The sequence below is a fragment of the Daphnia pulex genome, chromosome 9 (genome assembly GCF_021134715.1).
Source record: "Daphnia pulex isolate KAP4 chromosome 9, ASM2113471v1".
NCBI lineage: Eukaryota > Metazoa > Arthropoda > Branchiopoda > Diplostraca > Daphniidae > Daphnia > Daphnia pulex.
In genome coordinates, this window is record NC_060025.1 from 1,003,711 (window position 1) to 1,029,149 (window position 25,439).

The 25,439-nt window shown below is 41.1% G+C and overlaps 6 protein-coding genes and 1 long non-coding RNA gene across 11 annotated transcripts; 4 read left to right on the top strand and 3 right to left on the bottom strand.

The window, feature by feature from the left end:
- Positions 1–81: 81 nt before the first annotated feature.
- LOC124202098 (ankyrin repeat domain-containing protein 13D-like) lies at positions 82–3,450 on the bottom strand. Of its 4 annotated transcripts, none has more exons than XM_046598366.1 (12): positions 3,054–3,438; positions 2,857–2,981; positions 2,732–2,777; positions 2,520–2,663; positions 2,402–2,452; positions 2,090–2,279; positions 1,787–2,003; positions 1,599–1,715; positions 1,353–1,503; positions 982–1,265; positions 744–883; positions 82–584 (listed from the first exon to the last, which is right to left on the bottom strand). In XM_046598366.1, the coding sequence occupies exons 1-12, from the start codon at positions 3,298–3,300 to the stop codon at positions 473–475; spliced, it is 1,824 nt and encodes a 607-aa protein (XP_046454322.1). In that variant the 5' UTR covers positions 3,301–3,438; the 3' UTR covers positions 82–472. The 4 variants fall into 4 exon arrangements, with proteins under 4 accessions (XP_046454322.1, XP_046454320.1, XP_046454321.1 ...); XM_046598364.1 differs by having other exon boundaries at positions 82–652; positions 3,054–3,437; XM_046598365.1 differs by lacking the exon at positions 2,402–2,452 and having other exon boundaries at positions 82–652; positions 3,054–3,450.
- Positions 3,451–4,190: 740 nt separating this feature from the next.
- LOC124202097 (ARF GTPase-activating protein GIT2-like) lies at positions 4,191–7,152 on the bottom strand. Its single transcript, XM_046598363.1, has 10 exons — positions 6,967–7,152; positions 6,754–6,887; positions 6,580–6,692; positions 6,311–6,512; positions 6,122–6,252; positions 5,864–6,056; positions 5,729–5,801; positions 5,436–5,651; positions 4,660–5,378; positions 4,191–4,584 (listed from the first exon to the last, which is right to left on the bottom strand). Exons 1-10 carry the CDS (start codon positions 7,025–7,027, stop codon positions 4,396–4,398), a joined length of 2,031 nt encoding a protein of 676 aa, XP_046454319.1. The 5' UTR covers positions 7,028–7,152; the 3' UTR covers positions 4,191–4,395.
- An 84-nt stretch (positions 7,153–7,236) lies between these two features.
- On the top strand, positions 7,237–8,379 carry LOC124202102. Of its 2 annotated transcripts, none has more exons than XM_046598372.1 (4): positions 7,237–7,340; positions 7,422–7,522; positions 7,588–7,832; positions 7,898–8,379. In XM_046598372.1, exons 2-4 carry the CDS (start codon positions 7,435–7,437, stop codon positions 8,207–8,209), a joined length of 645 nt encoding a protein of 214 aa, XP_046454328.1. In that variant the 5' UTR covers positions 7,237–7,340; positions 7,422–7,434; the 3' UTR covers positions 8,210–8,379. The 2 variants fall into 2 exon arrangements, with proteins under 2 accessions (XP_046454328.1, XP_046454329.1); XM_046598373.1 differs by having other exon boundaries at positions 7,323–7,340; positions 7,406–7,522.
- A 190-nt stretch (positions 8,380–8,569) lies between these two features.
- On the bottom strand, positions 8,570–13,119 carry LOC124202101 (protein spaetzle 3-like). The gene is made up of 5 exons (XM_046598371.1): positions 12,413–13,119; positions 10,925–11,049; positions 9,629–9,922; positions 9,416–9,541; positions 8,570–9,289 (listed from the first exon to the last, which is right to left on the bottom strand). The coding sequence occupies exons 1-5, from the start codon at positions 12,917–12,919 to the stop codon at positions 9,130–9,132; spliced, it is 1,212 nt and encodes a 403-aa protein (XP_046454327.1). The 5' UTR covers positions 12,920–13,119; the 3' UTR covers positions 8,570–9,129.
- Positions 13,120–15,386: 2,267 nt separating this feature from the next.
- Positions 15,387–17,060, top strand: LOC124202103 (poly(3-hydroxyalkanoate) depolymerase C-like). The gene is made up of 6 exons (XM_046598374.1): positions 15,387–15,549; positions 15,623–15,745; positions 15,831–16,117; positions 16,259–16,560; positions 16,687–16,821; positions 16,918–17,060. The coding sequence occupies exons 1-6, from the start codon at positions 15,468–15,470 to the stop codon at positions 16,997–16,999; spliced, it is 1,011 nt and encodes a 336-aa protein (XP_046454330.1). The 5' UTR covers positions 15,387–15,467; the 3' UTR covers positions 17,000–17,060.
- A 1,104-nt stretch (positions 17,061–18,164) lies between these two features.
- On the top strand, positions 18,165–20,159 carry LOC124202104. The gene is made up of 8 exons (XM_046598375.1): positions 18,165–18,399; positions 18,479–18,601; positions 18,704–18,898; positions 19,004–19,089; positions 19,176–19,305; positions 19,380–19,554; positions 19,646–19,780; positions 19,874–20,159. The coding sequence occupies exons 1-8, from the start codon at positions 18,258–18,260 to the stop codon at positions 19,962–19,964; spliced, it is 1,077 nt and encodes a 358-aa protein (XP_046454331.1). The 5' UTR covers positions 18,165–18,257; the 3' UTR covers positions 19,965–20,159.
- Positions 20,160–24,333: 4,174 nt separating this feature from the next.
- Positions 24,334–25,372, top strand: LOC124202106. The gene is made up of 3 exons (XR_006877920.1): positions 24,334–24,579; positions 24,765–24,859; positions 25,065–25,372. It is a non-coding gene; the product is annotated as an uncharacterized LOC124202106 (long non-coding RNA).
- The last annotated feature ends 67 nt before the right edge of the window (positions 25,373–25,439 follow it).

The following is a 25,439-nucleotide window of genomic DNA, read 5'->3' on the forward strand; positions in this document are numbered from 1 at the left end:
GTTAACACGGAATAAGAAGAAGACCCACGACATTTTTCCCATCGAGTTAAAACATTAAAACTAAATCAATTTGGTGAAATATTTTTTGGACGAGAAAACTTTTACAAGTTTATTTCATCGATTCACATGACACGTTTTTTTTTTTTTTTTTTAATCAATGACCGGCAGGTATTTTAAACAGCAGATAGTTTATCTCTCTTTTCTCAGAAAACGCACTCGTGAACGCATATAAAGACTACCGAGTTCAACAAGGAGATGAGATCCTTGAAAGAAAATGGGATTTTTTTTTGTTTTTGTTTTCCACCGTTTTCTCACCTCCACACGATTTAGAAACTGATGAGCTCATACAGACCAAACAATGAAAAGACAATTAATTTGCAAGTGTGATGATTCTTTTTTAAAAAGGAAGAATAAGAAGAAGAATTTTAGTTATTTTTCCAGCAACGAAAGCTCGAGTATTCGTTGCAACAGTTCATTGTCCTCCCTGGAACGCCGCTCTTCTTCCAGCGCTGTCTCCCGGGCTGAGAGTACTAGCGCCTCGGCCAGAAGGTTGGCCTCTTCCTGCGCCTCCGCCGTGATTCCGCCTGACGACGAAGCATCCACAGGGTTCAATCCAAATTCGACCGGAAATCCTAAACTGGCTTCGATAGCTCTACGCGAACGCCAACGTGATACAATATACAGCGGTCTAGCAAGCGTTTTACCAAATAACTAAAATGGTTAAATATCCAATTGTTTGTTACCTTTGCAATTCCTCCTCTTCCGGCGACACGCAAAATCCCAGCGAAGATTGTGGTCGCGGGGGCAAGGGAGACCTGTTCACCCTGGACATTTGAGGGGTACTGGGGGGTTTCTGTGCCTTTAGCGCCTCCCAAATATCGACCTAAATTGAAGAGCAGGGCAAAGAAAATCGATGAATGACATAACAACACGGAAGAGCTTAAAAAAACGAGGTGGGGAGGGGGGGAGGCGAATTCAAACCTCATCACCCTCGGAGCCAACATCTAAAAGACTTTGCTGAATGGCGTATTGCAACAACTCGTCCTCTTCGTCCATGGAGAACTGTCGGCGGGACGGCGAGTTAACGGAGGCTCCTCCCACGCCGTAGAGTGTGTAATCACCGGGGGTAACAAAGCAGCTGTCATCCACGACGCAGGAAAGCCTATCCGCTTCCTGGATGACGGAAACCCCATTTATAGCCTCGTCAAGCCCGAAAGTATTACCGAACGTTATGCACGCATTCATCACGTGGAACAGAGGGATTTCTGGAAATATGAAAAGCTCATTAAGTTATGACTGTTAAATTGCTAAAATGGATAAACATTTTTTTTTTTTGTTTTTTTTTAGGTCACCAATTTTGGTCGGAAAGCCAGCGGGTAACTGCATCTGGATGAAATCTCTGAGTTTGGCAAAGTGCGTGCTTGAAATGGCCATCAAATCAACGATGGGCATAATCTGGTCGACTAGACTTAACGGGAACTCTTCGGCAAGCCATAAAGTTGCCTGTATAAGATAGACAAACAATTCCGGGTTGGATTATTATTTATTTATTTTTTGATGTTTTACGACCGCAATAGATTGATCGCAGTGGATACTACCTTGAATTTTTGGACTTTGGTGGTCATCTCTTTTGGTCGGCCGATATCGCGTTTGCCCAGGTCAACGCTACTGTCGAAATATTCTTCCATCGTGACTTTATCCGGATTAGTTCCATCCTACGTTGCAGTGAATGCACAGCACATTGAAAAATGTGGGTTTCAGAATGCAATTTAAATTGTTAACCAACCGGTAAAGAAGTTGATTCTTCCAAATGCTGTCCAACAGCCAAAAGTGAATTGAGCAAAAAGCCCGAACCGGCGACTTTCGATTTATCTTCAGGGCTGAGATGTTCCGTCCTTGTTTTCGTGACTAATTCGACGTTACTGGCACTAAAAACTTTACAATCGCGCCCGTTGACCACTTCCGTCTTGTCTGACCGCCAACCCCAAAGTCCGCTCTTATTCCTGTATTATGCAACTTCCGGTCATTCTGGTTTTTATTGGTGAATAAATGTTTTTTTTTTTAAAGGGAAAATGGGGGTGTCGTTTACCGCTCAAACGAGATTTTCTCCGTGTCGACGTAGGTGTGGACAATAGGTGACGTGACTCGAGCCATGACTGCTGCGTTGGACGGGGTCATCAGATGACGAGTTACCGTATCTTCTTGAAGGGTTCGTAATTCCTCGACGAAGACTTCCTTGGCCTCGTGATCCATTTCCAGAAGAACGGCCTTGTCGACACCTTGACGACGAAATAAATCGACCAAAAATATGAAATAAAAACTGCACAATTGGCCGGATTCATTATAGGCGAATATTAGCGTTATTTAGCGTCAACTACAGGCTGATTCGACAAAAATGTACCATTCCGTAATTTGTAAATATAGCTCCGTTTCCCCCACATAAGTTGAGGGGCTTTGCATGCAAATCAAGATTAGAACAAGGGCTTATGAAATGTGAACGAATAGAATAAATGACTCACCCTCGGACTTGAAGAGGTAGCTTTTACTTCCTCTTTGCCAGGAGCTCTGATCAAACCCAAGCAAAGTTGTGTCTATTCGAACATTTGAGCCCTGCTTGTACACTTTGTAGGTGTCACTGGGGCACATCCTTGAGACAAGAGGAACTGCAACAACAAATCGAGAAAGAAATTGATTATGCAAATTTTTACAATTTTTTGTATTGTAATTTTACCCCAGCTAGTGAATTCCCATTTCATTTCCATGTAAAAATCAGGAGCCTGAAACAAAAAATAATGTGAAGCACTACAATAGTAGGAAGTACTAGATGATGTAACAAGATTATAGGGGGAAAGTAACCTCTTTTAGTTTTTGAAGTAGTGCAGGTACCCCAAGCATTCTGGTTGTATGCCGTTGGAGATCTCTCTTCTGCAAAACGGCACTGATGATTTGATGATTGCCTGTTGAGACAGCTTCCTGGACAACTAGATTGAAAAACAGAGGTGTTGATGTTAAAACCAAACCACAAGCGTGAATAATTCTGACTGGCGGGCTACCTGTCCAACCCTCTTTGTTCTCAACATTGACATTAGCTCCATTCTCCAAGAGTAAAATTGCACAGTCTAGATTTTCAAGAGTCACAGCCAACATAAGAGGAGTCCGGCCTCTTGGATCGAGCTGTTCCAGGTGTTGAAAGTTGACATTGTCAGGTTGAAGGGAAGTACGTAAAGCGACAATATTTTTGGTCCAGACTAGATAGTGAAGGGGGAACTCTCTGGCGATGTTGGCTTCTTCTCGTTGCATCCTGAACTGATCACAATGAAGTCCATCAACAAACTACCAACATAAAAAGGGAAAACGGGATTGTTGTTTTTCGGTCCGATTTCGAAATGTCAAACTGACTGATCCTCGCGCATGTCTGCTATGGGGTTCGGCAACCTCATGAAAATTTTCTCAATACCCGTCCTTCCTGCCTCATCGCAAACCTTAAGGGAAACAGTGAAACACCAAGAATACACGACTTTGTGTACGTGGAGTCATAATGCAATAATAACATATTTGTGTAAGCGCCTACATATGCGCCAGAATGCATAGGTTCTCGTCCACATGGACTGAAAAGTCTGAAACCTTTGAAGCTAAAATTAATCCCTTGTTTTATCTCACTGAAAATTTCTGGAACCTTCCGAAAGGCACACTCGATCTCGAATGAATAATTATTCTATTTTATTCCATGATTAAGGAGTCGACCTAATAATGTACATTGTTCGGTGAAAATTGAAACATACTCTCCTCCGGGTAACTGGATCATTGGAGTAAATCTATGTGCGTGTACAATTGTGTATAAATAACCTGCACAGAAAAGTGATGGGTAGTTGGGAGCCTAATCCCATTGCGAATGTTCAGATATAACCTCTAGCCAGTATGCGAACGAGTCATATGACATTGTGTGTATATAAGCCCATTGTCGATCGGCGGTTAAAAGCGGTTTGGCACTCTGCTACCCTCGATTCGTATATAGTAGGACAAATCACTAACGTGATGGCATTAAGTCGGAGAAATCCTATCGAGTTCAAGCATGTTGATGAAACCTTTTATCAATTTTTTTTTATTTTTCTTTGGCAGTTCATTTCCGTAAAAAAAATTCAGATATTCCATCGGGAAATTTGCCGAGTTGACGAAAGGGGCAAACAATCGATCCATCGACTTGTTTATTGCAATAAGAGGCACTTTTAGTTTTGAAATAGAACAGAAAGTATTTTATAGTCAAATAATAGGCAATCACTTGTGTTTGAAACGCTAAATTATTTAGAGGATTTCATTCAATCAACAATTTCATTTTACTATTTTCTTAGCATTATTTAGATAGGCAAAAAACATAAATACGCAAAAATAGACGTGCTACTGGAAGAGCGTGACCAGTTGTTTAGTGGCCTTGGCCACGTCGTAAGCGCCTTGAATGATCCGCTGAGTGACGGCTTGATCTGGTGGGCAAGAGGCTACAGTTCCAGCTTCGTGGCACTCGGCCAGCAACCGAAAAGCGCTCGTTGTCAGCTGATTGATGCAAGTTTTCACTTCTTCACTCGACCCCTTTAAAGAAACAAAATACAAATACGATAATTCAAAGAAAATCTAAATAACAAATTTGCATAGTTTTATTTGTACCTGAGGGACGATGGTAGCCATGGACTGTACGGCTTCAACAATCCGTTGAGCACAAGGCTCTACTTGATCATGACGTCGATTTTGAACATTGTGAAAGACTTCCTGGATGCGCTTGGTAATAATATTTGTTCGCCGGACTACCTCGTCGGAGGTAGTCGGCACTGGTAAAGAGGTAGCAGAGGTGGCAGAAGCAGCAGCAGCCGGGCTATTCGTGGGAGTCGATCGCTGTGGGGAGCGTGGTCCTTCTCTTGGTTCATACATGCTGTAATGGCGGGCGGCGTGAATTTTAGAACCCCTCAAAGTTACTGGCTCTTCTAGGCTTTTTGAAGACGAGGTGGCTGGACCGTTGAGAGCGACTGGCTGTGCTGCTCCAGCGACCACAGGAACCGGTTGTGTTTTCAACTGGTTATTCTCCTGGACCAGGGTCTGGACCATGTTTTGCAGTTGGGCGATTTGCGTCTGCATGTTGGTGTTGCTGGCTAGTAGTTCCTGCATTCTCACGTTGCTCAAGGATAGCTGCTCTTTGATGCCAATGTATGCCTCCACCGAGACGCCACTCTTTTGTTGATTCAAGTCCTGGAGTCCCTTAATACTGTTGGCCAATTTTTGTTCGGCCAAAATTTGTTGCTGCTCCGCTAATACAAATTCTTCTTCGGAAGCAACACTGTCGTAGAGCGGCTCATCATCTGAGCCGTCGAGTTTCATGTTGGGTTGTATATCTATGCACAAAGTTGATAATTGATTGCCTGTCACTTTTAAACGACAAACTAATATACCTTTGAGGGAGAAAACCATCCCCCCTTGCTGTCTCCTTTTCGCCTCCGATAGTAAATCAATCAACAACGTGGCAAACTCACGGGCGTTAAGTCGGCCAAGTTTCTGGCGGGCCTGATTTCGTGTAGGTGATAGCTCTGCATTAACAGGCAAAAAGGGAACGCTGTGGCTCCGATCAACCGTCTGCAGAAGGACTGGTCCTTGAAGCGACAGCCAATCTATCATTTGAGAAAGAATTTATTTAAAAACCAAAAGAATCGGTTCATGATTTCCATGAATTTAAAAGAAAACTTACATTGCTCCGTTTCTCTTCGATCGACTTCATCGTAGGCATCCATGGCCATCTCTTCGAACAAATAGTTGGGTAGCTAAAATGGGATTACGATAGTAAATGTTCATCATTTCAATCATAATGGTGATTAAATCTTACCATTTGGAGTTTACGCTTTGCAGCTTTAGCTACTTCAGAGTTACTGTCAATGGAATCCGCCATTTCGGGAATAAGAAAATGCTGACCAGATGAATGATCTGGCTTTCGTTCGCACAGATAGTAACTGATACGGTCAGTCAACTCAAACTGACTTTCTACCAGACGATGAGCAATATCCTTGTACCCCGCTTCACTATTATGCCCAAGAAGTTGTTGAAATGATTTTAAATTAAAAAAAATTAATAATTCTAATAGAACCTCGAGTGATCGGCAGGAGTCTTGCCAAACGAGTCCAAACCTCCAGGATCAGCGCCATATATTAGGAGTAATTCTACCTGTGATGCTTGGCCAGCACCAGCTGCTACATGCAAGGGGCATGTTCCTTTTTCCTATCAAAATAATGATTTTAATTTCAAAATAACTGTAATGGGTAGGATGAAAGATTACCTGATGGAGGTAATTGGGATCTGCCCCACAAGACAACAATCGCAAGCTGGTTTCCAAATTAGCTGTTCTGACGCTAGAATGGAGTTGCTTTGATACATCTCCATCTTGTGAATCACCACTGTCCTTATCTTCTTTGTTTCCTCCTCTGAATACAAAACCAAGTAACTGATGTTTGGTTCTAATAAAGTCTGCCTTTGTTGGTCTAGACAAGTTGAAAATTGTGATTTAGCAAAATTTTGAAACAAAGTTTGTATGGTTCTTAGTCATACTTGACAGGATCTTTGGCCTGTGGCTTCTTTCTCACTGACTTGCTGTTAGTGGGATCGAGCAATGAATGCTCCCATATACTATTAGCTCCATTGCTGTGAAGGGCATGAACCATCTAAACAAACAGAAATCTTTAGCAAAGTTTGGTGCTGACTGGAATAGATAACAGGCTTTACAGCTAGTTGGGCAGGAATCCATGTTCCCTTTCTCAATGACTTGACATGGGAGACGTGTCTGCCAAGCGTTCTATGTACACTGCAGCATTCATCACAAATGAGGATCCCTTTATTAATGGAGGCCCAGGTAGGATCTAAAAGTAAACAAACAATAAAAGTGTAAGCAACCTGTTGAATTCAATCAATATCCATCAATAACGCATATTAACATACCAAATGCTCCGCAGTCTGCGCAAGTATCGACAACACTTCTGGCCAGCTTTGCTCTAGACATAATTAAACTATCACAGACAAATAAATTTCACACAGTCTGTCATTTAGGGCGTGTTTTAGTTAAAATCATTCAGCTTTCACAAAAAAAAAACACACACCAACTTTTTTTTGACAATAATCGATTTTGAGGTTTCGCCGAGTATCGAGCAGACGTACAAAGTATCGATTACTAAGCTTGATGTAAAAATTTGAATGTTTAAAAAATGATTTGATTGAATTACAGCAGAAGACGCAAATTGACAGCTGCTGTCATTGTTCTTAACATTTTTTGTTGCTAACACAAAATTCTTCATAACTTCTTTCGACACCAAGAGGTAAGCATCTTTAAAAATTTTTGCGTAAATTTTGTAATACGCAATTTTAAATAAAATAATTGTAGACTTTTATTATTCTAGTTTATTTTGAAATATGGCTTCTAAAACTATTCCTATCAAGAATCAAGAAAAAGATTCCCAGAAGTCTCAAATCCCAAGAGCTCTCAGTTTAATTAAAAGGGGTAACAGCTAATTATAGTAAATTCATAATTGTATTAAAGATTAAACAAGACCTTTTTTTTTACAGGGATGGCATTTATGAAAAGGAACAGCCCTCTTAGATCAAATCAGTTGAGGAGAACAAGTTCAGATTCTGGGCCCTCAGTTCGACCAAAGAAATGGGCAGACCTCGATCGTGTTCAACTAAGTTCAGAACAAGACTGCAGCAAATCTCCCAAACCGAGTAAATCACCCATTAAATTGGTGAAGCCAGTCAGCAACACCAAGAAGCTTATTACTAGGCAATCACCCTACTCATATTGTGCCAGAAAGGTATATCTGCATAAATTAATTGGTCACATTTCCATATTGTTTATGCACACTGTTATTTCTAATAGCCCCAACCATCGCGAATTCCTGTTAGAAGATGCATTTCTGTAACACCGATCGGCGAAAGGATTGCCTCGCTCGAGTCGGAGGAATCGGAGCTGATGGAAAGGCTCAACACAGTCCGAGAGAAGCTTGAGCATCTTAAAGAACTGAGATACAACAACATGTTTGTCTATCGGATGAATCATCGCCCGTCGAGCAATCAGAAGATGCCCAAGATTGAAGAATCTGATTTGGAATCTTTGGGCTCACCGTCGTTCGCCTATCTCAGGCCACTCAAACCTCGTCGTGTCTCGATCAAAAACGACCATCAATCTTGAATATTCTAATTTTATTTCAAATTTTTATCAGTGATACCTTATATTTTAGTCGTCGTCTGTTGATTAATTTGCCTATATCTTATGTAATACTCCACAATCGCTTAGAATTTCTCATGTCGAATGTTTTAAAAAAATCCTTTATATGATCGTAATACATTTTATATCATCGATTTCTATAAGGAGAGAGCTTTGAACTGTGACTAGAAATTCTCCGACAAAGTCGAATATGGCAGCCTACATGTGTATATAACCAACGATTATTAATCGATGTAGAGTTATTCTCATACGCCTAGCCGACTAAATTTCACTTTTCACAATTGACACAAATTTTCCAAATGCCAAGTCCTTGAGATGCCGACGTGAGATTTTTTCTGCTTCGGTATATTTTGCTTTCAAAACGTCCTAAATATTACATTATTAATTCGCTACACTAGACACACACGAAATGAGTTGAATTTCTTTCATTCCTATAACGACGACGACGACAACAAAAAAATGGTGTCACAAATGATGATATAAAATTATAGCGGCGCGCTACGAGTGTACGACAAAATCAACGAATAACCCCAAAAAAGAAATGAAATAATGCCAACCCGACACCGTTTTTTAAAAACACACTTGGAAAAAAAAACCCAGAAAAAACACAGCTCGTCATAAAATCATTCAAATTATTAATAACGCAGTGGCAAAATGTCGATGTATAGCAAACATGTGGGGCGTGCAGAGGTATAACACAATCACCTGCAGTCGGACGGGATAGACAAAATTCGGGTCTACTTTGATGTGTCTGTTTTGCTGGAAGCCTAATAAAACATAACAATGTCAAAACGGTCACAACCTTGGGATTACCGCGAACAACACATTCATCCAGCCATTCAAAAGTTTTCTAAGTTCAAAAAAATTTAGACAACCAAAACATTTTAAAGCGGAGAGCATCGGCAGACGCAACAGGACGGAAAGAGGAACCAGTCCATGAAAATGCCTTTACAATCGTTGTCGGGATCGTAAGCCAAGAGTCGATGCCACTTGTATTTCTGCTCGCAACTGCAGTCGCCGTTGCAACGGCCCGTCCGAGGTTTCCTATTTTTTTTAATTTTAAAATAATTCAAATTGAAAAATGGACGGAGATTTAAAATTTAAAAATTTAAATTAATTGAAAACGGACGGACATTTCATATGAGTTTTGGAAAGTTTCAAAAAACTTACGAGCAAACTTCTTGGTGGACGGCCTGCTCAAAGTGTTGCGTATTAACAATGGCCCGGATTTTACCGGAGCTGTTGGCCGCCCAATAAGGAGTCACCACTTCGACCGTCGACTCGCAAGCATCCGATCTATGTTCCACAAAATTTCTAGACGAGTTAGACAAACAATGTCCTTGGCCTGGAGACCAGCAAATTAAAAAACAAAACAAAAATTACTTGTTATCTTTTTCTTTAGCGTTGGCATTCCGATTGTTCGCCTGGCGTCGGGTCCTGTTTTGGCCGTCCGCTTGGAACCCTCCACCAAAGATGCTGCTGCCTTCGACGTCTAAATCTTCGATGAAGAGCTCGGAATCTCGGAAGTGATTGTCGGCCATTGTAGAATGTCTGACCGAGCGTCGATTGCCGCCACCCGAATTGCCGTTGGTGGTCGTCGGCGCCGGCGTTTGAAATTCGCCGTACATCCGCCTAATCAACGCTTTGTTCTCGTCGATAAACTTTTCAATAGGGTCCCTGCATTTCCATCCAAAATTAATTTGAAAATTCGATGGACAAAAAAAAAACGAACGAACAGAGGATGATGACAGCCAAAGATAAATCAGAGTTCTCCGTGAACCTCGGTTGCGCAACACTAAACACGCCTTTTCCATTATACGAATTCAACTCGATTTTTCAATCGATCGAGTCTTTCACACAAAAACAATTTCTTGATTCTTTTGAATTATAATTTTTGTTTTTCAAAGCTCAACTTGGCTTGATGAAAAATTAAAACGACAAGGAAATACAATCGAAAGGGGTTGAAGAATCTATCCCCAAAAATCCCAAAAAGAAACAGGAAAGACCTTGGGAGCCGAAAGAGCTATAGCGAAGCTCTAGTCGATTACAAAGCAATCACGACTTTTTGTCTTTTTTCGTTTTCCGTCTTCGCATCGAGCATATACAAGAGTGCACCGCTGTTTTTGTATTATGTATAAATTGAAATGCGCTAAACAAAAGAATCGAGAAAGAAGAGGGAATCCACCGGAGAAATATCTAACCAACCGCCAAGGAAATGTGCGCGGAAAAAAACAGATATTATCAAAACATTATATAAAATAGAAATGATATGCGAGAGAGAGAGAGAGACATACGCAAGCGCGCGCATGTCCTCAGGGCGGGTGAAAGTTTTTTTTTTTCGTTTGCGTGAATAAAGGCAATGTAAGCGACTCTATCTGTATATCCGAAGAACACCCAAAAAACAAACACGTACATTTCGACTGAGACAGAGACTGCGAAAAATCAGCATTTTAAATCATTCAAATCATCAATATAGCGCGCTCGAGCTGCGCTAGGTTGCGCTGCCGCTATCGGACCTTGACACACATGTTTGTACAACATCAGCACTATGGTATTTCATCAAAGGAAAACCCCAAACACCCAAAAAAAAACAAATTTTTAATTTTTACCGCATCTGACATTTTTAAAAATTTGAAATTGGCGCTTAAAAAAACTAAGAATTTTGTTTTGTTATTTTACCCGGGATAGCGATTGCCGGCTGTCGGGCAAAAGAGTTGGTTGAGTCGTTTGATGCACGGCAGTCCGCGGATGATGTCGCCTCGTATCTCCAGGCCCATGGCCATCGACATGGCCGTCCATAGAATCTGTATGCCATGAAAGAGAATGGACTATAATAAAAATTCAAACAACAACGGCCGCGCAGCCAACCGAAATATTATAAAATAATAAGAAAAAGAGGGCAACAAATCTATAACAAAAAGGCAATATACAGTAGTTGGTTACACAAGCCTAACGTCTCGAAATTGTTGGAAAAATATAAAAAATTCAGACAAGAAAAGAGCTCAAATGAAAAATGAGGAAGTCTGTCCTTGAATATTAGCTAACCGAAAAAAGAACCGAGAATTCAACCTGTACAAATATAAAAATAAAAAGTCTATTATGCTATTGATTTGTTTTTTTCTCTCTGAAAACCAAATGCCGACTATTATATTTCCTTGAAAAAAATAAAAAAGTGAATCTCAAAAAGATATTTTCTTCTTCTTCTTCTTCTTCTTCATCTTTGCATCTATAAAAAGCAGAATGGGAAGGAAAAAGAGAAGGGACCCTGAAGCTACACAGACCAACTCTCCTTTAGTGGAAGAAGAAGCAACACACAAATAACTTAAACAACACGGAGAAGGAAGAAGAAGAAGAAGAAAAAATGGTATAAAATTCGTAATCAAAAGAATGACATGATGATATACCAGAAGCCAAGTGATGACGCCGTGTTGCCCAATCATGGCTTTTAAAAATTGCTCGACAAACCAAAAATTTCCCGATTGATTTCGGCGCGCAAATTCAAAATCGACTAATCGAATGCTGGGTGGGAAAAAACCGAAATCCTTTCCGACCTTTTACAGCTGCACTACAACACACACACACACGCATACACACACGCACACACACACACACACGGCAAACCAAACACACACAGGAGCGCTTCTAGATTCTACTAGCTATATATAATAATAATCTTGCGAGTGCTGTGAGATGATGATGGTGCAGCAGCAGGAGCTGTATAGACCTTGAAGAGGCCACGACGGCACAGACTGTCTCTCACAAGATGCCGACTCTAACTGCCAGAGCTGTCGCCCTTGAAGACTTGAAGAAGGTATAAAGTGAGCTGCTTGCTATAGCTGGCTGGCTGCTGGGTAGTATATAGAATCTATATGGCTGTGTGTGTTTGGTGTATAGTAGTAGCTCCCGGACTCTCTTCATTCCACCGAGATGCCCAGCACACACACACACACAAGCATTTGGTATATCTACGCTTATTGGCCAGCCCCCCACCGCCTCTTAACAAATATTTATACCTTTCCTTTTTTTGATTTCATTTGATTGGTGACCTCATAATAAAATTTGTTATGTAATCCAATAATTTCGCTTAAAAAATGTCGCTCGTTTTTTTCTCCCCCCCTGGCCAGCAACGGAAATATTTTGATAAAAGGCGATAGATGGCGGACTTACAGGAATTTGGACGAGCGTTCCGTTGCTGAGAGCCGAGACGGTGAACCGTGGCAAGATGGGCCAGTCGCTGTTGTTTTTACTGGCCATAGGGCCCAGATGCTCCGGCTTCCGGTTGGGCAGCATCCAGCTATTGAGCGGGTGATCTAAATCCATGATCGGAATGGGTTCCAGCATCTGCTGGCTGTTGCTGCTGGATTCGTTGGCTGTCGGTCTGATCCTCCGCGAATGGATCGATCTGTCAACACTGCTGCCGGGCGTGTTTGGAGTCACTTGCAAATTCTCCATGCGGGTCTTGATCTCTTCCAGCTGATCCAGCTGCCGCTGCTGCTGGATGGCGCTCTGCTGCGGCTGGTTGAACGTGCCGACCGGAAGCGGAGGACCCAGCGCGCTGCTGCTGTGGTTCCAATTCTGGAAGAGCATCCGTAATCCGCTATGATTATTTGCGATGGCGGGATTGTCGTTGGCGGCCGGCAGGAAGGCCAGAGGATCGTTGAACAAGAGCGCCATAATATAAAAACTGAGCGCGCGGGATATTTGAATAGAGATCCGGGTGGCTCGATGAAGGATACTCGACTGATTGGGCTTTTGACTGAACGCCTTTCTTCTATAGCTTCTACCACAACAACATTTTCAAACTCTTTTGAGCAATAGCAGCTAGCTAGCCTGGGCTATATAAGAAAAGAGTGTGAGCGTGCTGAGCGTTGAGCGGACCTTGTTTGGCTACTATAGAGCTCCACTCTAGACTACCGCAACTTGTTTTTTTTTCGTTTGTTTTTTGTTTTTTTTTTCATCCCGGAACGATTGCGACTCCTCCCACTTGTTTGCCGCTGCCCAGGGTTCCCATGCGCGCACGATCCGCGCTCCCAACCTATTTGGTCTAAAGCGCCATGAACCGCTCACGAAATGAATAAAAAAGAAAAGGAATCAAAAATCCCGAAAGAGCAATTAGATTCAAATGAAATCCACTTTACTTCTTCTTCGTACGTACACAACATTCCGTATTGTATAAATGTTGGGCTCATTAGCCATTCAGGAGCACACATAGTTGCTATATAACAATAAAGGAGCGCAGCTCGCCATTATCTATTAGTTTCTTCCTGCTGCCTCCCGTTTTCGGGTTGTTTTGTTTTTATTTTTGTTTTTCGTTTGCGTCAGAGTGTCCCGCCATGTCCTTTTATGTGACGTGATTGAATGTCATCTCCATCAGTGTCACAATCAAACCACATCAATCGACCCCCTTTTCTAGGCTATATAACAACGCGGGTTCGATTATTGAATACCGGGAATCCTCCCGCCAAAGACTTCTAAACTTTGAGATATAAGTGGATATTCTAGATAATTTGGAGATGATTATAAATTGGCGGGGTTTTTGAATCAAACAAATCAAATGATAATCGAGCTACCGGTTTTTAATTCATTTTTTTAATTCAGTCGCATATCCGTTTGGCATTTGAATTAATGGATTCTCGATGTTCTAAACAAATTTTTGTCATTTTAACTTTTCGTTTTTTTTTGTTTTTTTGTTTTTAAAGTTTTCTGGACGAATGAGAATATGTTGGAAACATTGGACATTAATCAAAGCGCCCGTATAAAGCGTCAGAGTAATCAATTTTCTCGATATAGCTAGCTCCTCTCGATCTCGTCCGTTCATGGCTATAACTTTTTGGCATCGGTGTCAACCGAAGGTTAGTTGTTGTTGCTGTTGTGACTGTTGTCGTTGTTGTTGTTTTTCCAGTCACGCACAACGGTCCCCTCGTCGCTGCTGCGGGCGCAAAAAGTGTCGCCGTGTTCAGACCGAATCCGATTATTGCGGTCGCCCAGCTGCTGATGCTGGAGAGAGACAACACGCACATATAGAAGAACGAAAACCCACACGACACGATCGCCTCTCTTCTCCTCCTCCTCCTCTAGACGAATAATATAATAACAAAGCGCGTGTTATTATCATTTTTCTTGTTGGCGCGTCGGTTGTCCGGACCACACCCAACAACCCCCACGTGTCGGCAATGGAAATCCTACTACGACTATATACACCATCCGGGCTGGTTGGGAGAGAATAACCAATTGCGACATTAACATTGACCCATTTGAATAACGGTGGGCGTCTATCGTGATTTGAGCCAACTCACGCCGAGTTCCGTGCTGCGGAGCTCCTGCTTTGATCTTGCATTTGTTGGGGGGCTGCTGTGTCATTGAAATTGGATAGTTCTATAATTGTGGAAATGGAGGGGGGGGGGATTGCATTCAATCTCTCCTTTTGATTCAGAATTTTTAATAAAATAAAACAGAGCAATAATAATCGGAAGAGATGTCAAGGTTATAGGTAGACACGGAGTTTTTCACGGGCACAGCAGCTATCGCTCAGCTTCACAGTTGTTTGGGGCTCCCGCAACTGCCGGCCACACCCCAACTGGTAAGAAAAAAGAAGGAGGAAATAACGAAGAAAATGGACATTCCTTGGCTCCTGCTGCCCCCGACATCCCAAAAGAAAATATGGTCTAACCTTTTTTACTGTTTTCTATTTGGACTGTGGAAACTTCCTCATTGAATGCCATTAACATTTCAGCAGCGCAAGGGGAAAACCTCGATCTGTATTTTCGTTTCTAGACTGCTGTACTATCATTAGGTTGAACGTTTGAATAGAAATTGCCGGAGCTACTACTATATGCCCAGCCATCACAACGATCTCATCACGAATTCATTTGTTCAAGGTTGGAAGCCAATCATTCGTGAGCCTAACAGAGAAGAGTGAAATCAAGCAATCAATTTTCGTACACAGGAAATTTAAGTTTAAGAAAAACAAACAAAAGTTCAACTGCGCAATGGGCTGGGCTCTACACGATACGAAGGTCGATTTGATGGCCGTTTGCACACATGTCGTTATCTAATCAAAAAATGAAAAATAAAAGTCTATTCACGGTTTGAAAAAACGATATCGATAATAATTGGACTAACAACGCATAGGCCTTATATATAGCTGTGTCATGCCGTCCACTTGCCAAACAGTTTTGTCCTATTCACTAGTTGATTAGTCATCCGAGTCGCATCGTCCAACATGATGCTGAAGTCGGTCATGATTACTCTTTTCTTGGTTGCCCAGGTAGCGCTGGGCCTACCCAGGCAAACCATCACATTGCGTAAGAATTCAAATTGCCAATTTTGGCGCGAATTTTGAATTCAACATTTGTTTTTTGAAAAATTTTCATTTAGAACCTTACGCCATCGAGCCGGGATCGCTAACTGTTTCCGGTATCTCCGCCGGCGCAGCAATGGCCAGTCAGTTTCACGTAGCGTTCTCCAAGGACGTCAATGGCGTCGGCATCTTTGCAGGAAGTATGAAAGAATGATACATACACAACTTATATAACTCTGTGACCCTTTTCCACACGGCTAAATAATTGATTAATTCATCAAAAAGTACCGTACGGCTGCGCCAAGAGCACGCTGGCCGGTGCGCTCAATTGCATGAGCTCGCCGTTCCTGACGTCCGTTCCCACGCTGATTTCACGGGCCGACGGCTACGCCCAGCAGGGCACCATCGACCCGACGTCGAATTTGGCCGGCGACAAAGTCTACGTCTTCCACGGCACCCGAGACTCGACGGTGAACAACAAAAACGGCGAGCAGATCGTCACCTTCTACGAGAATTACCTGTCGTCCTCCGACATCACCACCGAATTCACCATCGCCGCCGAACATTGCCAGGTTTTTGACTCAATGAATTTAAATGAAAATGAATAATTTAATTGGATGATTTAATCATTTTAATCATTTTATTTAATAATTGTGTCAATTCAAAAATTGAATTGGTATTTAATTGATTTCACTTGTTGATCATTTTATTAGCCGACTGATAATTTCGGCGGGGTGTGCAACAAGCAGAATTCGGCCAATTACATCAACGATTGCGACTACCGCGGGGCTTATTTGGCGTTGAATCATTTCTACGGCGGAAATCTGGAGCCCGGAACGACGACCACCGCTCCGGACTCGAATTTGTTCCTGTTCGATCAGGCGGAATTCTTCGGCGGAAGACCCGGAAGCTATTCGATGGACTCGACAGGTTACGTCTACATTCCCACGATGTGCCAGGACCCGACCAGATACTGCAAACTCCACGTCGTCCTCCACGGCTGTCTACAGAGCAGGTAATCGATCTAATCACCCGATGAAATATTAGATAAGAAAGTTACAAATTATGATCGTATGCGCATATTCAAGGACTTCCATTGAAATAAATAATTCTACTATTTTTTAAATTTCGATAACAAAAGCAAAGAGATTGGCGACGTGTTTGTTAAAAACGCCGGTTACCTGGAAGTGGCCGAAGCCAACGGAATTATCCTCCTGTTCCCGCAAGCCGTTGCCACGGCCGTCAGCAACCCAAACAGTTGCTTCGATTGGTGGGGGTGAGTGCTTCATCTCAATTAAATTCAATTAAAACGACCTCATTTGTATTATGTAATTTATTACAACATTTGGATTTTGGATTTAATCATTTGCAGATATGCCGACAATAATTACGAAGTCCAAAGCGGAGTCCAAATGGACGCCATCTACCAAATGGTCAAGAGGCTGGGCCTCTAAAATCTTTTCATTTTAAAATCATAGCGAACCGCAATCAAATACACAAAAATGTCTAATGTAACAGAAACGTAAAAAATAATTGCAATGATATACTCGGCGACCTATATGGCCGCCAAAAAACATTGTCCGGAATGCCATAAAAACGGCCCCACCCACCGGGGGTTGGCAACTCACAACTTGGGTGTACGAAGATTCGGGATTCTAGAGAGATTCTAGAGATTCCGAAAGATTCTATGAGAGGAGAGATAGGGAGATTCTGGCCAGGGCGGACCAGGGTGTACGAAGATTCTGGGGAGTTGCCAACCCCCGCCACCCACACGCATAAAACTGGAGGACGAATTATAACAGTTGATGTGCATAATAATAATATAATCATAATAATAATTTACATTAGAAAGTTGGGGCAAAAAAAAAATCGTGAGCGAACGTCATCTTATCCAGTAACAGATCCGGTCTAATGCGATTATTTGAAAAGATAAGAGCAGCAGCGTAGCAGCAACCCAAGGGTAAACAAAAAACATGTTTTTCTTCTTTCACGAAAGGTATGTATATAAACGAAAAAAATGTCCGTATCGACATCTCTCAGCAAAGGGCGTGTATATGAAGTCTCACGAGCCCACCTTCCGTATCGAATCAAGCGCTATCAGATGTACAAATTGGGATCACATTGTGTCAAATATAGCCGTTGCGCAACGATATCACGAGTCCTATATAGTATATCAACAGCAAAGGCTCAACTGATGATTATATTATTATTCGTCCCGTGCGTCAGAGTGTGTAGCCTACGTTCAATCGGGTCGTTTGCACCACCACACCCGTTGACCGAACTGCGCGCCATTTGTATATTTGATTTGTTATCAGATGATAATCAAATAACCGAATATCATCGTGAAAGAAATAAACACCCGCCATTGTAACCATCACCTTTGGATTTTTCAGGGCTCACTTTGATGATGGACTTATCGATTAATTTATATATTTATACGTTCCGAATGGCGCATCAGATTATTATCACCGATTATCACAGCCCCCGGACAAAATGACGAGATAAAATCCAAAACCAAAATGCTGTCATGGAATGTTCACGAAGGTTTTGATTTTAAAATTTCCTTTTGCATATAAAAAGGAGGGGCTCGTGTAATCCGGTGACTTAGAAGAAGGAAAACTATTACACGAACGGACGTTGATTGAAGAGAGCCTCCTCAGTGCGTCAGCAGCAGCATATCACTCGTTAAAAAGGTCTTACGCAATCGAGCGAATGTCGCGACGCCAGCAGCAACAGCAGGTTTTGTCTTTGACGGCCGGATCAGCAAGACTGATGACGATCCTTCTAGCGGCGGCCCTCTTGCTCCCAGCAGCCATTTTGGCCGCCCCGCCGTCCTTGGCCGCTGGCTCCTTAGGTAAATAGTTGTAGCCCCTAAGGGTTAAAAAAATAAATAAGATTATATAACTGACAAATGAGTTATTATACTACATTAGGCAATTATAATATTATATCGGGGTCGATTACGACATCGGGAGTCAGCTCGGGGGCCATCATGGCCTCCCAATTTCACGTTGTTTATTCGTCAAGTGTCAACGGTGTTGGCATTTTCGCCGGAGGTATATTGATATAATTAATCAAATAAATTTCTTGTCAAAGAGCTTCGTCAGATTGATCTATAATTCTTTTTTTTTTTTTAAATTCTGCGCGCGTGTATATAGTTCCTTACGGATGCGCCCTGGGCTTGATTGCCGAGTCGCTCAACTGCATGCTCTACCCCAATTTGATTGTGATGGCCAACCTCTACGGCCGGGTTGCCACCTACGATTTGTACAACAACATCGATACTGTCGACGGACTGGTCAACGACAAGGTCTTTATATTCCACGGCACAGAAGATTCGGTCGTGAATCCAGGTCAGTTTGTTCTCTTATTATGCGCGAATTAAATATTATATAGCTATCTATTTTATAAACAATTCGCTAAATTTTTTTTCTGTTTTAAAATGAAATAATCAAAAGGCTCCGCCGATAACGTGGAAACTTTCTACAACAAATACAACTCGTTGGTCTACAATAAGAATGATATCGCAGCTGAGCATTGCATGGTGAGATGGTAGAATGACTGATTGATTATACTGAATTGATCCTCTTGATTAATTCAAGTAATGTTCTTATTGACATTATTTTTTAGCCGACGGATAACTACGGCGGAGCTTGCAACCAGCTCAACTCTGATGGCGGTTACATCAACAACTGTGGCTACAATGGCGCATTCGAGATGATCAACTACCTGTACGGAGGCGGATTGATCAGACCTACGGGTACTATTTTACTAATAATTCATTGACTTATATTGGTAAGTGGCGTCAAATCATTTGTCTATAATTCTTTTCAGGAAACGAGGCCGTTTTGAGCAATCTCCTCGAGTTTGACCAGTCGGAATTCTTTCAAATTTCGTCGCCGTCTGCGTCCAGTATGGACGACATCGGTTACGTCTACGTGCCAACCCGCTGCGCTAATGGGGTCGCATGCAAATTGCACGTCGCCTTTCACGGCTGCCAGCAGGGAAGGTAAAAACAATAACCACATCTCATCCACATGTCAGACTAAAAAAAATAAAATAAATATAAATAAAATAATACGATCATTTTAATGTCCAAGGGTGGCGGTTGGCACCGTTTACGTTGCCAACGCTGGATATCTCGAAGTGGCCGAATTGAATGATATTATCATCCTCTTCCCGCAAGCCATCAGCAAAGCCCTTTCCAATCCTCAGGGCTGCTGGGATTGGTGGGGGTAAGTTACATTTCATTTATTATAGAATTTATTGATGGTATGAAACTTTGATGAGATGATTGTCAAAACTCAAATGATTTCATGTTATTTCAGATACACCAACATCCTGTACGATTCTAATAACGGCCACCAGATTATCGCTGTCAAGCAGATGGTTGACAAGATGACGGGGTTTTCCATCTGACGAGCGGATAAACGAAATATACTACACTCGCATTTGGACCAACAATCGTGACCTAATAACCACAAATACATGTACAAAAATATATTTTTTTAAAAATAAATAATATTAGTGTACTATAGTGTAGTGAGTATGACAGAGTATGAAAGTTTTCATGTATATTATCGATTTGTAATAAATGGATCATTTACTCCTCAATTCAAATAAAACTGCTATCGCTATAAGTTGAGTGTTTTTTTTTTGTTTCTTAAGGTTATAATATATTTTTCAGCTTTCGGTATACTGTCTATACTGTCTCACCACCTAGCGATGCAGGAGCAAACGAACTGTAGAGAAGTGTACACAGTTTCTATAAAAACGTTCATTGATAGCAAGCTGTATAGCTGTGATGGTTAAGTGTTCAACCTACCAAGCGTAATGTTGTGAGTTCGATTCTCGCCAGCGCCTATGTGATCTGCGGTTGTCCCAATAAACCTCCTCGGGCTATTGGGGCCTTGTGGCACGGGAGTTACTACTAATCATGTGACCTATTCCTAGCCAGATTGCAGTAGATGAATCTTCACCTTGGTTGTGATGAGGACGGTGCCATATTCCATGATTCTGTCGAGCTCATAGTGGGCGAGGATGGCGTGAGGAGACCATGGCACCGACATTTTTAAAAAATTTAAACTTGAAATGATTATGCCATCTTATACAATAGCAGATAACGAAACTACAAGGACACCAGGGCAAATCGCCTTTATTTTCATCCTCTCGTGAATAAAATTACAGCATAATAATAAAACACAGCAGTTCGTTTTTTGTAGACTACTGAATCGCAACATCACCGCAACATCACAAACGCATTTCTTCAGAACGGAAAAGTGTACACAGCACCTATGTGTTGTACACCGATACAGACATCGATGATAGACACGATTCAGACATACAGACACGTGATCCAGACATCCTTTTTTCCCCGCTTCACCCGAAAATTAACCCATTACAGTTCAGCCAGTGCTTCAGAATACGTCAGAATAATTGATAAAAATATGAAACAAGCAGGAGATTGAGAAATAAGCTAGCGTATTAATAAGACGGAGTCGGAACAAAATTCCGCAAAATTCTAAACAAATCACCCATTATTGTAGTTAAATGAATCAACTCTAATTAAAGTTAAGGACGGCTGTAGTTTTCGGCAAGTCCCAAACTCGAATTACGCTGTAGGCCTTTTTTACCTGTACAGGGGGATGGGATGTCGTTACATTTTCCGTCCATACCATAGCCCAGCGGCTGAATTTTTTTCTAGAACCCATTAATAACCCTTTCTTTTTATCCCTATTCTTTTATTTTTTATCCTATTCTTCCCCCCCCCCTCTTTTAGATAAACTCGCGTAAAAAGGATGATCAGGCGCAAATCTGTCTGTATATAAGATAGCTCTGTCTATCGACAGAACATCAGACATCAATCGTCATCAATAATTTTTTGTCCCTTTGGCGTTCCATAGGAATGTGTAATCCGTTAATGACACTTGTTTCTAGGAATTCTGTTCATGATCATTCTTGTGGGAATTGATACTACTCCACCCTGAATAGAGAACAAAGTACAACCCTACCAGAAAAACTACTAGTTGTCTTCTTTCTCGCTGGTTGATGAGTTGCTCCTATACAAGCGTCGACAATCTACGGTTTAATTATTCAACCGCACTAGTTTAATTTGCGGATTGTTAAGTTTTTCTAGGATGCCAAGAGTGAAATTAGTACCATCACTTTTAACAATCTGTATAAAATATATAAGGACTCAAATTTTAAACAGTGATTTTTCAGCTCAACTATCAGCGAGTAAGTTGGCAGACGCAAGCGTTTCAAAATTGGAAATGAATCCTTTTCACCAATTACGTAAGTTGGAAAATATACATACGAAAAAAGAATTTAAATAATTAAGCTTAAATTGTAATTAATTGAACTATATTGAATCTCATCAAATATCAGACATTTCTCTGCATTGTTTTAACAAAAAATTTTACTTTTTAGCTACGAGTCTGCTACAGGATATTATTACTTCCCTCACTTGCACTTATTATGGCGAAAAAACAATAAAGACGCCGGTAGCAGTTCTGGAGCACCTGATAACCCCACAACTTGCAAGTTCCCGCTTTGCTCTTATTTTGGCTGAAAGATACCTGAGTTTCTTCGCAAAATTTGGAAATTTGTTGGAATTGAATTTAAAATGTAGCAAGGTGGGAGACGATAGTTTACAAATAATTGGAAATTGTTGCAAACATTTAAGGTATTCCAGTCTTATTTTATTTTCATATTTAAGAAAAAAAAATGGGTTATTAATTTGTTTATATTGTATTCAAGGATTTTGAATCTGGATACTTGTCGGAACGTCACAGACTCAGGAATCCATTGGCTTTGTTTCACCTCTCCGCAAGGAATTGAAACTAACAACTCGGAGCTTTGCAAGACCCTTGATCAATTTTTGATTTACCAGACCGGTGTCACGAAGAAAGGAGCTCAAATGGCTTTGAAGTATTTAACCGCTTTAACGGACTTTGAACATGATACTTTTTTTGAGATTTTGGTTGAACTGGGTGAAGTGGAGCAACACGATAACTTTTCGAAAGTTAAAATACTCCCTTTTACGACGCTATTAATTGCGAATATCAGTCCATCTTTAAGTGGAAGATTTGGACAAGCGCTTTCATTGTGCCCTTTCATTTCCATGGTCTCTATTGTTGCTACGAAGGGATTAAGGGACGTAGATCTGTTAAGTTTGACTGCTTTAAAAAAACTCAATCGATTACATATCTATATGCATCCAAAAGCAGAGGAAGTTGAAATCACTTTTGTTGGTGGCGTCGTTCCGTTATTGCAGACAATTGGAAGTTCTCTGGAGTTGCTTGACCTGACTTATTTTGATACAATTGATTTTTGGACAGTCATCAAATTTTGCCCAAATTTAATCTCATTATCGGTCAACGACCATTGCGAAAGATTTTCGGCCTTGCACAAGAACGAAATTCCTCGTTGCCGTAAAGATCAAGAGCGATTTACGTTAAAGAGACTTACAAAACTGAATTGTGCTTATAGTATTCCTCCCGACATTCTGCATTTCTTGTTTTCGTTCCCTTTACTGGAAATAATTTCCATTACTCAAGGTAGTACGCTCACAGACGCAGTTTTAATTGATGCCGTCAAATCTCACAGATTTCAGAACCTAAAAAAAATACTTCTACGACGATGCAATTTAGTAACGAAGGACGGGATAAACGCTTTCATGACCAAACACAGCGCCCTTGAATATATCAGCTTGCATTTTTGCAATAAAGTGTCACTGGATGATATTGTTGATTGGCAATTGCTGGCTCGCCAAAATAATTGGAAATTGAATTTGAATTTTAAAAATTCTGACCTTAATTTGAGGTTTACTTCATGAATTCAGTCCATTCGTTACCTGTATTTTGAATAAGTTGAATACATATACTGACTACTGAGCATTAGTAGGAAAGTCTGGTCCCCTCTTTTTTTCATTCTTTCCTTTCCTCCCTATTCTTCCCTCGGGCACGATTTACCCGTAAAGCCTATACGGTAACCACATGCCACAATGGGCGAGCCAATTAAAATCTTCTGTTCACGGCACCCCTTCACACTGCAACGCGACGCAAAGGGGTCGGCTTGACCCATACCTTTGGATTCGAATAAGGTCTATAGGTTTCCAATTTAAACAACGGAGTCACTAATTACGTAACACAAAACGGTGTAAACAGTGCCGGCCAGCCAACCTACAGCACGACTCCTTATTTCTCCACTAATTCTTCTTGCTACCACGCTGGCTCCTACCACTACGGTTGCTACCACGGCTGCTCCCCTAACTACAGCTGTACCCGTGACTACGGCTGCTCCCGTGCCCAATCCATTTGTCTACTAATAATCCTGACCGATTATCTCGCCAGCCTTCAAACTGATAACAGTTAATTCGGTTAGAATGAGAAATTTGGCGAAATGGCATTCTTCGTGCAGCTTATTGCATATAAATATATTAATTTCTTAGGGTTATTGGTTGATTTAATTTGGTGTATTTCCGCTATTTCGATATTTCTATTTTTTACTCAAACATCCAACACAAATTTTACACGATTTAATTTACCTTATTCTCTCTTGGCTTCCGATGGGATTCCGATGGTCGATTTTTTAAACAATTTGTTGGGAGACGTTACCGTGAAAAGAAGTAAAATATTTAATTATTGGATAATACTTTACAATGATAAAATTCTTCATTCCGCTTTTATCATCGTTTTTGAGCGGTTTGGATTTAGGGGAGGGGTCGATTTTTAACTATCGATATCTTAAACATAGCTAATTTGAATATTAGTGTCGTCTGCTTGACTGCTTTGAGTGCTTTCTGCTTTCGTTCAGTTCACACATGGTTCACCACAGTTTCGATTTAAGAGACAAAGAAGATTACAAAGAGCCCTGCTGAAAGAACACTATTGGGAAACGAAGGACGTAGCACGTGGTTGCACGAAAAATAGCACAAGCTATAAATTATAAAAATGTGGTCGTCCTCGTCCTTTCATCTACTGTCGCGTCTCTTTATAGAATCGCTTAAAACACACTTCATGCTGTTTGGCAGGTAAAAATTAAAAATAAAACAAAGAATATTGTTGCAATGATTATTGGAGCTCAAAAGGGAGAGTCGAAACTCGAAACTGTTCCAAATTTGTTAAATTTTTGTTTCTGACTAGCATTTATCATGGAAGCCCCCTGTCAATGCATGGCAGTTTGTTTGCACTATGTAACCTTTTCCTTCGTGTGCAGATTTTACGCCTGAGCCAGCCATAAAAAACCATAAGATACGCCAGGCTTGTGCTGAATGTGTCATCTACAGCACTGTCAGCAGTATCATCACTTGGGTAACGATTTTTGATACTTTTATTGACATGTGATCTACGAGATATTCTAATGATGCATTGCATAAATGCAGCGTATTACAAGGAAACCTTTAATTCTCTTGTTTATTACGAGCTAGGTTTTACTCACTAAGGTCTCATTTTCAACTTTTTCTTACTTGTTATTTCAGGCAATATTTTTCGTAACTCATTTCTTTTAAAAATATAGATAAACAGCATCCGGCATCCCTTTTGATTGGAGAAAAAACCGATGTCGTCCAAATTACGGATCTCTTCGTATTCCCCTTTCTTTAAATGTCATACAGTCATACACCCATGTCAGTGTGGGGGTATACACGAGGACGCCCTTTTCCCTATTCGGCCTGGTGGATTCAACTCTTCAGAAGACGGAGCAACTGTGGATGCCTTGCCGTATTTCTCAGGCTTGGGTAGGCAAATTTATCACCATTCTTCCTTTTCGACTCTTTGGGGGCGTTTATTATAAATCGTTAGTACAAAGTACGATATGATTCCTGAGCTATGAGTTTGACTGAAACTGTTTTCTCTTGCTATTTTTGCTTATACTCAGGGTTCGTTAAATAAC